At 33.7% G+C, this 13,302-nt stretch overlaps 1 protein-coding gene across 1 annotated transcript; it reads right to left on the bottom strand.

Annotated features, from left to right (window-relative positions):
- Window positions 1-4,832: 4,832 nt before the first annotated feature.
- On the bottom strand, window positions 4,833-7,783 carry LOC144841582 (uncharacterized). Its single transcript, XM_078697998.1, has 3 exons — window positions 7,766-7,783; window positions 6,365-6,523; window positions 4,833-5,019 (listed from the first exon to the last, which is right to left on the bottom strand). Exons 1-3 carry the CDS (start codon window positions 7,777-7,779, stop codon window positions 4,887-4,889), a joined length of 306 nt encoding a protein of 101 aa, XP_078554124.1. The 5' UTR covers window positions 7,780-7,783; the 3' UTR covers window positions 4,833-4,886.
- Between the last annotated feature and the right edge of the window lie 5,519 nt (window positions 7,784-13,302).

The following is a 13,302-nucleotide window of genomic DNA, read 5'->3' as shown; positions in this document are numbered from 1 at the left end:
TAGAATCATTTTTGACAAGGTTTTTAATTTTTTTTTAAATAGGCAAACTATGAACTTTTCAAATTTCCATTATAATACTAATTATCAAAATTTGCCCACCCCCGTATAAATAGTACAAGAATGTTGTCGAAAACAGGCATAGACTTTTCTAAATCAAAATATATTTTCGATAATAATGCTATGCGCACAACTATCATCGTCAAGAAAATAGCAAAGACCATTAAAAAGTAAACAATAACAATAAGATGCAGGAGGAAAGTATGGAAGACCCGATTAACTTATTTCTAATCTTAAGGGATGAATAAGTTGGGTTAGCTGAGTAGTTCGGACACTTGACTGTCATACAGAGAGACCCGGGATCAACTCCCAGTCTACTCAGCTGTAAATGATTACCTAGTTGAAAATAATATAGGGAGGATAAGGCGGCGTGGAAAGGAACTGGCCAACAGCTAACAGCCCATTCCACTGACTACTGACTTTCAAGGGCTCTATTTATATAATGTTCCTTAACTCCAAAAAAAAAACCTGTTAAGTAAAAACATTTAGGCCTATGTGACACACATGTAACGCTGTATCGTGGAATTTGTCTGAGATTTTTTAGACTAACGATGTCATTATAATACTATAATATTTATAGGTTTCTGCAAATATCAAAGGTAGCTTATCGTAAAAACGATTTACGAACGACATTAAATTAACATTTATATCAAATGAATCATTTCAAACAAAATAAAATGTATGGAAACGGTGACGTAATTTGAAGAATGGAATTTAATTTAGATTATTTTACTATTAATACTAGAAACGTTTTACCACAAAAATAATAAGATATAAATAAAGCGTTATTATTAAACAGATTAGATTGATGTGATTTTCGTGATAGCATATCAACAAGTGAATAGTAAAATTGCACACAAGGATTGATGGAACTATTATGAATCAGTAATCGCCCACCACAAAAAAAAGAAGACACAGATTAACAACATCTTTGGCGATTTTAAAATAGCCTTAGGTTGAGAAGTTTATTATTATTAACTTTAAAAACAACACACCCGAGTGTGTGACTAATCCTACTGTCTCAACTTAATTTATTAACTTCGTGTAGGCCTACACGAAAACTATGACAAAATGGAGAATTATATATTGGGTAATAACAAATTAAACAGATAAAGATGCAATATTAAAAACAATTGCGGATTGCGTCTAATCATGTTGTACATGAATGTTTTTTAGTATTTTTTTTTCTATAGGCCTACACATGGTTATTTTGTAAATATTTTATAATAATACAAAAAAAAAGTTTAAAAACATACGAAAATTATGAAAAAAGGGACGATTGTATAGGATAATAATGATCAAATAGATCTGTGAAAACATATTACTGATTAATTTATATTAATTAAAGTGGTGATTATTATAAGTGTGCAATGTATGCGGTCAGTAAAATACAGCAGCAAACATTTTACACTATATTTTATATTGCAAGTTTTAGGTACCGTCCGTAACCTGAAGTTCGAAAAGCATGACGAATTCGAAAGTTGAAACTTTTTATTGCTAGGACCTATTGAAAAGAGTTTTGAAAATAATTAAATACTGTATTATTATTTACATTAATGTTTACCATAGGCCTACAGTACAAACAAAATGTTTCCCTATGCCGTTTATTACAGAAATACAATGCGTATAACTTCGATACACAAAACAAGAATGAAAATTTGACGTCTTTATCGATACTGAATTCATACATGTAATTAGGATTATGGAAGAGCTTATAAATTACTCCATGGGCTTTATACATTGACACTTATTTAACTGTAGGACGTTCATTACAAAAGTTTTCTTTGATTGGATAGACAAAAGTCGAAAAATAACATAACATGGAAATTAGCAGACTTTTATAATTCAACTACAGGTGGTTGAACGTAGACAATCCTGAATACGATGATACAATGGGACTTGTAGGTACAGTATCTCTCATGTAAACTCATGTAAGCTCTACAAAGTAAAATTATAACAATATTTCATTTATTTATTTAACTGTGAAATTAAAATGCATTTACATAATTTTGATTACAAATCAGGAAATCCAAAGTAAACAAATTATTATAGGCGCCAAAGGATAGATGTAATTATAATTACGATTCTGTACCGATAAGCTGGTAATTATTCGGCGAATTAGTAGAATAATGAAATGGATTTGTGTAGGGACGCTCAGGGCTAGATTCATTCCTAGAATATAAACATAGTTATAGTAATGATCACCATAAACGAATAATTCGCTGAAAATTATTCCCATTGTAAAGATGCAGGTGGCATCGCCGACGTAAGATTTTGTACACAACAACCTATAAGAAACAAATGGATAAACGTAGGGCCTACACTTCATTGTATAAAGCCTACATAAATCATCCTATAAATGTTTATTCATTATTACAAAAGTTAAATGATACCACCAAACTTTTCGGGTTAAAATCAAAATTGTAAGGCATTTCATGAACAGGCAAACTGCCTTAAGATACCGTGACATGTTTCGAGAATACTATTCTCATCATCAGAACTGAAACCAACGCCTTCTGGCTAACTTAATGTATGTAATGTATGTAAGAACGCACCGTCCAGAAGAACGTGTGCCGCCGATTTAAAGGCGTATGTTCAATAAAGTTATTATTACCAATAACACAGTTGTATTTAAATGAGGCAATAATTAGCATAATAAAGAACGAGGTAAGCGGACAACATATTGCAAGCGTGACGCCTAAGTTATAGATTTGTTTGTTCAAGGAAGGTTTCTTCCACGTGATGTGGGGCTTCATTTACCTTAAGTTTAAAGGCGGAATCTGCAGAATACAAATGGAAGTGAATTGAAGTAATTGACGACCACGTGGCTTTTCATTTACTTGAAAATTGTGCCTAACCTATTGACTCACCTTTCTAAACGGTAATGATGCCGTTTGCACGGTTTCACATTTTAATCTTGAATGACGCCCTCTGGAAATTCCACATTTGATAAGCCAGAGGTATTTTTAAAATTATTTAATAAGTCATAATTCAGTAAACATTTGTTTACGAACTTTTCATATAGACCATGACCATTTCCGTATCAAATTGGATGTTGGGTGTAAAATTTAGACGGATCGGATGCATAGAAGACACACTTTTTGTGTTTGCCTTTACATATATATAATCCAGGCTGCAGACAGTAATTTCGATCTTATTAGATCTCGATATATATATATATATATATATAATTATATATGTGTGTGATAAAACATAACAGATAAACATATCATCTACATAACACTGCGTAGGTGAGTGTAGATGAAAATACTAAAACACCTGCCAACCTGGTAATCAACGCCTAAATAATGTGTTAGTAGGCTACACCTGGAGAATGATGAGCCGTAAAACTAATAATAGAGGCGCGCACCATAAAATATGATATACCGGCACTATTACTGCATAACACATTACTAGTTTATCCACGAACATAAATGTAAGCTACGTTTTTTGCTTGAATGCATGATTGCGGGCCATTACTTATTGATAGTAAGAAGGCGTCAATAATAAATCGTTATTTAAACTTTACAAATAAACCTCTATGTTTGGATTAAACTTTCTTTTAAAGTTAAATATATGAAAATCAGAGGTTTTATTTACTATAATTTCAATTTTGGTAGAACCGTTGTATTACAGTAGGCCTATAGCGCTGTTTACATGATGCCATGGGTGGATTGTGCTCTTTATTTTTTTCTTTTTCAACCAAGGATATATAAACAGAAAGGTACAATCATCAAGGGTTGTAGTTGCACCTTTCGCGCACCAAATTTGAAAATTGAAGTAGGCCTATTTTCAAAATGTAAGAACAACAGGAATGAATAGCACGAAATATGATGATGGTGAGACACAGATCTATAGCGTACAGTGTGAAGAAGGAGAGAAAAAAACATTGTGATTAGGCCTAACATCTTCACCAAACGTAGGCCTACACAGCAATGTGAATGATAGGTTCAATGTTAAAACCAAAATAATTTGCCGCCATTCCGGGTTGGTGAGTCCGCACAATGTCATAAACATTCATTCATTCGGTAAACTTCAAGAACGACGTACAATGTGTCGGTTAATGTCTTGAAAGTAAGTAGCCTGCAGTATTCCATCAACAACCTACTCTTTTTCTCGGAAACTATCAATTACGGTACAGGGCTAACAATAGTCAAAGAGAATGCGGCGTTACCGCATGAAATATCAATATACTTAACTTTATGTTTCCATACCATTAAATTAGATTTATGACGATTTGTAAATCAAATTTATTATTATACTTCTAAAGTTCAAATTCCATTCACTTAATTCGGTATTATTGTTACAGCAACTGATTTTCTCTGAGGTACATTGTATCTTAGAAAATAAACAAAAGCGCATGACTGGTGCGTATGTAATAGTAGTTTTATTTGTATTAACCCCATATTATATTACAATTATACGGTTCCTTAAACAAATAATTACTTAGGAACTTAAACTAAATTGTAGAGATATGAATACTTGTAAATGGCAATTTACACAGACGAGCAGTACTAGGTAAGCGAAAAAGCTCGTAGCTTGTCCCAGGTTGAATCTGAATCTTATTTCAAGAGCGGGTTTCCGCTGAACCGTAGGTACGCTCCGCGTTTTGTATAAAATCTATGTTTGTTTACCGTGTACCGCTCATACTGCTCGCCTGTGTAAACTGACCTAAATGGTCAAACTAAAGATGCATGCTGATATTACTTGATTTATTTAAATTAATTAATACAATGGTATCTGCACCGTCTATCCTGGTACCCGTTCATGATAATAAATAATATATACTATAATAAAAGTATGAGTTTCAACATTGAGTTGAATAGAGTTCATTTTCTTCTTCCTTGTATATCCATTTGTTTTTTCATATCCGATATCTCTCTTTGTCGCTGTACTTCTGCTAGTTCTTTTGATAAAACATACAATGATACTATTCCATCTGACTGTCCTCGTTTCGTTTCTCTGGAAACAAAAATAAACGGGTTGTCAATACCGGTAATAAACGTTACCGTTATTCCGGTTAAATCAATTATCGGTTTCGTCAAAAACCGGTATTATACGTTACCGTTATTCCGTTTAAATAAAATATCGGTTTTATCAGTTCCGGTTTTATACTTCACCGTAATTGCGGTTAAATCAATTGGCGGTTTCGTCAATACCGGTATTAGCCTATACCAGTAATAATACTTTACCGTTATTCCGATAAAATCGGTTATCGTTAAATTTGTATCAGCGTTAATATACAGGCTATATCAATGTCATTCTGGCATGTTCTCAATAGGCCAACTAGTTAACGTTAACTAGGCCTACATAATAGGCCTACCGGTTATCATTTTGTACAGAGATTTTTATTTATAAATCTGTTCGGTAGTTAATTGTATATGATCGAACATAAATGACTCACACATAAAAACCATTAGAGGAGGCAGCCTATACGAGTAATTACTATTTGCCTCCTTAGCATGATCCGTTTGCAAAAAAGTAGCCTACAATAGCGTAATAAATACGAACTAAAGATTTTTAACAAAATGGTGGGAACGTGTTTAATCGGAGGGTCCAAACAAGCCCAGAGGTATTTTAATCATTGTACCCCATTCCCTTAACGGTAAGATATGAATTAATTGCCGTCCCCCACGCATACTCAACTCACTGCAGCCTACGGCCATTGTTGATACCGTTTATTTTAACAGCTCAAAGATGATGCTCTTGGCAGGTGTCTTAATTAATATGCAAATTTGATGATTTGGGGGCCAACAAATCAAAATCAGTGTCGTTTGAAGTAACTGAATGAGATATAATTTGATTTATACCTATTGAACCCACCATTCGTCTCGGTATATTGCAGGAAGAAATGTTATTTTTTGCTGTTAGGCTGACAATTTTTTTGACAGAATGAAAATCTCGTTCCAATGCTATTAAATTGCCAGGAACTTCAGCGATTTAAACAAGCAAACAAACTGGTGATGTTTCTAAAGCTTGATTCCCACTAGCGAGGAAAGTTATTTTATCAATCACACGCGATGGATTATTTGAACAGTGACTTGTCATTGGTTAACTCGCTTGCGTTGCGCGTACGACCTTGCGTTGCGTCTCTGTGGGAACCACGTTTAATCATTATTCAAGTTTGAAGTGTGTTCCTTTTACCTTCTAAATGTTCATACATTTTTCTTTTGCTAAATATTGAACTATTCACTATCATAATAATATAATAATGGTAGATTCTCTTTACAAAGACCACTTTTGTTTCATTATATCTTACTTACCAACATGATTTTATTAAATCATGAAATTAATATAGCCTACTCACTGTTTTGTACGTTGACTGAGTTGTCCTTCGGTAGTCTCCAACTCTTCTTGCAGCCGTCTTTTAAGAGATTCAATTTCTGCTTCAGTACGTTCTACTAAAGCGTCGCGCAAGAGTCTATTCAATGATGGCGTGTCGTTGATGGGAGAATCTTCTGAATATCTGGTGGAATATGCATTTTTAAAATACGATAGTTAAATAATAATAATAGTAATAATAATAGCAATAACATTTTTATTTTTGCAACGGAAAAAAACTCCTTCACCACCAGAAAGGTGTTCTTCCAAGTTATTTCTTCATTTGATTAATAAGGGAACAATAATATAATACTGCAACCTCGTTTTAAAAACCGATCACTGGGAATACCCAGAAAAAAAACCCGTTTCACAAATAAAAAATACGATAGGCTTGTCTGAATTCTGGATAAGAAAAGTATACAAAGTATTGTAGAAAATGGTTTTGTCAATAACAGAAAATCAACAGAGAAAAGACAATTTTTACTTGTTTTAAACAATTTCTTCATTGATATGATATTGATTGATATGAGCGCGTTCCACATGGCAGCACTATGTTTCATTAACGTTTCGACCAGTGTCGTAAGACCTGAGGTCCCTGGCTTAGAGAATCCCAAGTGGCCCTCCAACGCTGGAGGCCTCGGGTGTTTTTAGCCTTTTTCGACATATTTTAATGCCTGTTTTTTCCTCTGGACACTGCTCAGGGGCCCCATAAGATCCGGGGTTTAGCCAGTGATCGCTCATAGCCGTTACTTCACTACTTCCTATCTTATCTAGGTTTCACGAATATTACGCTAGTTAAAAGTATTAGAAGTATTATCACAATCGGGCAATAAACCTACAGTGGTTATAGGCACTCTTTAACCTTCCCATCAACTAGATATTTACATTTAAATTAAACCTGTAACTGTAGGTCTTAACGTAATGATAACATTATTCCTTATGTACTATCCCACTGGTACCTTTAGCCTTAGCTATTTTGCTAATGATGAATTGATAATACATTTAAATTGTATAATATTGAAATATGTCTATTTCTATTTATCGATCAACATATTGAAGAAAACATACGTATCATTTCTGGTTTCCATTGGGAATTCTAAATTAAGCATGTTCTCTTAAACTAATTTAACAAACCCTGTTTTGCAAGCTGCTCCATTTTAATGTCTTAAATAATAATGATGATGTCATATCACTACCATATTTGGGCATATCACTATCATATTTGGGCACATCACACTTTTTTGTCACATAAAGTTTGATAGTGTAGACAAAGAGCTTTAGATGAGTCTAAAGTGTTATCGGCTATTAATGTACAATTAACTGCCATACAATCCAACAAAGGTAAAATGTATACCGTTTGAAAATCAAAGATTTAATAACAACTTACCCGTTACCGCGCATGTCTGAGCACATTACATATTCAGTAAGAATTAGGAAAAATATCACAAACAGCAGATTTCCATTACTTTGCTTTCTTGCCATTCTTTAATCTTTTAAAGGTAGAAAACAAAAATCAAAAAGTGTATTGTAAAATATAAATTAAGATCTATGATTAACTAAGATACTGTGCATAACTTTAAGATAAGGTAGGCTACGCTCGATGCAAAGAATACATTTTAAAATGAATATATTTTTTTGCACTGATACGTGAAGTTCCAAAATGCAAATGACAATAATTGTTATTATAACATGTTTTACCTTACAATTCAATAAGATTCAGGTTCACCTGACTAACTATGTTTAGTGTACCAGCTCCCTATGACAATATTAAAGTCACTCCATAGGCCTATCAGAAAAATTATTGTTTCTACTTTTGAATATTTGTTGACAAAAAATAAATTTTTAGAGGAAGATCCTGTAAATTTGAAATATTTTGAACCTGCCAAATAAAATGTCTAATCTCCAACAAGTATCACTTACCTTTGAGAAGTTTTCGAATTGTCCGCGGCCTTCGTCGTCTTCTGCAATTTTTAGACAGTGCTTACATCGGCTTAGCGCCCGGGCTTTTTATAAGAAACAGATCAAATATTGACATGCTACGATTTCGAGTAGCTTCTAACATTGTTTTAAGTATATTAAGTGGCTTAAGTGTTTTTTATTTGAAAAGAATATCAGTGTGAGTATCTATTGAGTAGATATAATTAAAAAGCTCCAATAGGTTGCCAGTTGATACAAGTTTTAATCAAGTACAATGTATGTATGTTGTCTCTTAATGCTTCTTGAGAGTTGTATTTACACGTTACTGTCGAAAGTTCTAACAACTTTACACTTGAAAATATTGCTGTGACGTATACAATTCATTCACAATTTAAGACTTGGATTAATTCCAAATGTTTAATATTGTATTATCTATTCTTATAGATATGATGTCAAACGCGCGCACGTCAGCTCTTTGCGTTCGTTACACCCTAGAGTGATTTTGCACCAAGCTATCATAGTTGACATCCATTTTAATGCACCGTTTATGTAAGGAATTGGCCTACTTTGTAGTTATCAATCTAATTACTACCCACATTATCCTATAACACTTTACACGAGTAAGGCCTTTTTCCGGGTTTCCAAATCTACCGGCATTGGTGGGCTAACCTTAATTGACCTGATGTCCTAAGTGAACAATATGAATATTGTGTTTATAAATTAATCATGTATAAACATTAGCCTTATATTCTAGGAATATTAGTAAGGGAGTAACCACAGGTTGTCTCCCGTTCCCACAAATTCATCACCGCAAAATATCATTGGCGGACTCCCTGCTGCTTGATACCATAGGCCTAATTTTAAACCAAATCTGATCGCCACAATTATTAATTAGTAGAGCTGTTACAGGTGGAGGTTCATTGCACGATTCGAAAAAACATGAATTCGGTAAAATGATCATGCATAGGCCTTGAGCATTTTATATTAAATTGACGCTGTAATTTGTCAACACATTATTTTAATTGTAATAGTAATCTTGTGAAAATATATCGAGTCCACTAAGATGTTTGTTTAAAATTAACTAAACCCATGTCAACTACGTCAACTTATGTATTCAAACCAAGACATTAAAATATTTATATCATAGAAATCATAAATATATTTTTAGTCGCGTGCAACGCGACTAAAAAGCTCACTATGTCGGTCGGTTGGTCGTTCGGTTGGTCGGTCGGTCGGTATACACTAACTTGAGCACGTGACTGCAGCCATGTCTATGGCCTTGTTGACACTAATGCGGCAATTCAAAATATTCAGAAATACAGTACATGAAACTATACAGCTACACTTCTGTACAGAAATTTGATTATTGTTTAAAACTGTTTAATCGCGTGCAAACGCGATTCTACAGCTCACTATGTCGGTCGGTTGGTCGGTCGGTCGGTAAACACTAACTCTAATATTTGAGCACGCGACTGCAGCCGTGTATATATAAAAACAAAATATAAATGAAAGATGGTTAGGCCTACATGATGACTGGAAATTATGAAATGTATTGAAAGTTATAACAACAGTCTTTTACGATTATTGGTATCATTGGGCATTACACTTCTCAAAGATTATCACTGAGAGAGTGACCATAAGTGCACCACGTATCCCATGGAGGAAATATAAATAATATATCTTTCCTCCATGGTATACCAAAGGATGTGATAGTTAAATATTTTATAGCAACGATATTAAAAACTTGAAATTACTCTTTGTATAAAGAAATCTCAGCACAACTACTTTAATCTTTAAGCAGAGACTCAAACCATGGAGGATTGTCATGCTTAAACCATATCTTATGTATGCGGTATTCCCTATAAAGGCCAATTTACACAGACCAGCAGTAACGGTAATTCAAAATATAGAATCTCTATTATTATGGCCATTTACACATTACGGTTTAGACACATTCTACGTGGGACAACAACACGGTTTTCCGCTTACCGTTGCAGCTGTGTAAATTGGACTTAATTGGTGGTTGTTTTAGCAGTATTTGTAACTTTTTTCCCCTTTTTTTTGTCGTGGGAATACCCTATATTTACTTCAATTAATTTGTTATTTGTATGTCACAACTTGAGTTAATACAGACAGTCGCCTTGGTATTTAAAGTTGTGTTGTGGCATCTGCAGTGCCCTTTTTGATGTTCCGATGAGTAGATACGTAGGCCTAGCATCATAGTTTTAGATTGATTATTACGGTATGTCTACTATCTGCGTGGGAATGCCATATGCACATACGTCGAGGAAATGTCTCATTTTATGTTTAAGTGTGCAGTTGTTTATGTCCGTCAAATGTGCGTCGGAATCCCAAGTCACTCTGAAATTACTCAAAAGCATCAAAATACATTTAGCAACGTCATTTCTTACGCTAAAAGAAATTAGGACAGTGTGTTCTTATTGTACGTTTTAACAATTATTACTTAATTTAAATATAGTCTAATGGACAGTCCACAAAAAGCCTATCGTATCTTTCAGTATTTTTTAAGGTATTACGTCACTGAGTCTCATTCGGTCTGCTTTTCATCCTACTCGACTTCTTACGTCATATAGGCAACTGTGTACAGTGCTTATTTATATACAATTACTATAAATTAATGGCAAACGTTTTATTGTTTTAATATAATATGTGGGTTTTGTCAACCCCCGTGTTTCATTGGCACTATCCAATAGGCCAGCCTACATTTGATTAATCTGATAAGACGATGCATACATCCTAATTCTAATAATTAATAGTCGCAATGGATACTTAAGGCCTAATGAAAATAAATTATTTATTAAATTAATTGTTAAATCAACACTCTGTGTTTGTCCTGAACTGAACTACTCACTGTATAATCAACGTACATAATGTTGACGTTCGCGTAAAAACAAATCGGACAGATATTCATTTAATCGTTTGTTACGCCGAGTGTATAACAAGTTATACTTGATAAATCATCTATTAGACCTAATCTATAGGTCCGTTGTTATTATGTCTTGTTGTTCCTCGTGACCATTTGTTAATTTCTATGTTGTAATTTAGTTTTTTATGTTCTTTTGACGTCACCTTGTATAAAACATTCTCTCCCTTTATCAAATGAAACTGTTTTTCTCTTTTGATGTTTTCCCTTTTTGAAAACTATTATTATTACTGCAATTATATCTATTCATATCTCTCTTTACATCGATGTATAATGTTGCTGACTATTAAATTAAAACATTTAATTCCCATCAACAAGGCGTTAACTCAAATAAAATTAATATATATTGCACGAATTGCAAATTTGGTAATTTTCCAATATAGATTAAAATCAAATATGAACATTATCTATACTCCTTACGGCTGAGTCGTGATTCCTTTCAAAAAAGCAACGAGAAAAGATTAAACTTAACCCCATAAAAAGAATAATGAGTTACACGTATCGGCGAGTGTGTAATGTTATTTTAATTATTAGATACTTCCAATCAGTTCTAATTTGTTTTCATTTTTATTTTTTGGTTATTTATTCTATTATGTTATTGACTTGTTGCTTTGTTCATTACAGTTGTTCGTCACTCCCAATCAATCGGTGATCACATTTCCATCAGTTTACATTTTTAAAATCAATACAATTGTTATACACAAAGCATCTGTTGATTTGGACAATCTTGTTATTTTGTTCATAACAAGTTTCTTGTCTCGCCATACGTCTACAAACGACTTTTGTAATTTGCTTAGAATAGGGAATCTCCCTGCTATGGAGATTGTCTCAAAAACTTTAAAGTAATCTACAATTAAAACGATATTTTATTTCGTTCTTTATGTAAATTAAAAATCAATACAAACCATGCAACCTACAGCTACACAATTAATTTGTTTACAAAACTATGATGATGTAGGAAAAATTATTCGCTATTAGATTGTAATTTTGTCCGATTTCCGTCAGTATCGTGTCTAGAGACAATTATAGCACCTGCAGTTTCTTGTTTGCTGACTACATACTTTGGGTTACAGTATGCATTTGGCAGAAAACCTTTTCGGCTCCTATCATTATTTTCAGATTAGGTCCTAGTGAAGTATCATGCAACATTCATTAATGTATGCTAGCTATTAATTCGGTCGTTCGTCCATTCGCTCGTTCGTTCTTTCGCTTGTTCGTTCGCTGTTCGTTCGTTCGTTCATCCGTTCGTTCTTTCGCTCGTTCGTTCGTTCGCTTGCTCGCTCGTTCTTTCGCTCGTTCTTTCGCTCGTTCGTCCGTTCGCTCGTTGTGCGTTCGTTTGTTCGTTCGTTCGTTTGTTCGATTGTTCGTTCGTCCGTTCGCTCTTTCGTTTCATTCATTCATCCAATCATTCGGTCGGTCGTTCATTCAATCGTTCATTAAGGACCTCAATAACATAGTAATCGGGGATCGGAGCGATTGTCTCCGTTTATAAGTTTAGATGCAACCGTTTAAATGTTACAACAGGAAACCCTTTTGGCATACCGTTTGTTGTCGAGCATTTTTCTATCGTAAGGACAAGGGTGAAAGAGTAAATGCACCATCTAAACCCAAAGAAGATGGTACCGTAACGACTTGCCCTGAATATATACTACTAGTACTATATTGGGAATTATTAATTGGTTATACATTGGTTCCAAATGTAGCATTTTAAAAACAATTCTACGTTTGTGTGATTTTATTGACATTCTATAGCTCATTAACAGTGTATGACGTAATGTTACTTTTAATAAATTGGTCAGTTACCATGAATACGCTGTACTTTCTTGCTTCCTAATCGAGGATAAATATCTTGTTATGGTCTATTACCATACAAAATTTAGTAGCTTACAAAGGTTAATGGATATTAAAGTTCAGAAAAACAACAACTAAATAATTAGAAATACTTGGTTGTTATAAGCGGTCCAAACGTTGGCGTTTTCGACGCCAAAGGTCTATTACTCAGCTACCTCTAATGAGTTTTCACTGATCGTCATTAGCCATTCAATCCTATTATTCTTAGCCCA

The sequence above is a fragment of the Antedon bifida genome, chromosome 4 (assembly GCF_963402885.1).
Source record: "Antedon bifida chromosome 4, ecAntBifi1.1, whole genome shotgun sequence".
Classification (NCBI taxonomy): domain Eukaryota; kingdom Metazoa; phylum Echinodermata; class Crinoidea; order Comatulida; family Antedonidae; genus Antedon; species Antedon bifida.
The sequence above is the reverse complement of the archived record's forward strand: the minus strand, read 5'-3'. Positions and strand labels throughout refer to the sequence as shown.

What these genes read in the sequence shown, in the direction of transcription:
- LOC144841582 (XM_078697998.1), bottom strand. An exon ending in CTCAGTCAACGTACAAAACA is followed by an intron (nt 5,020 to 6,364) that starts GTGAGTAGGCTA and finishes TTTTGTTTCCAG; the next exon opens with AGAAACGAAACGAGGACAGT.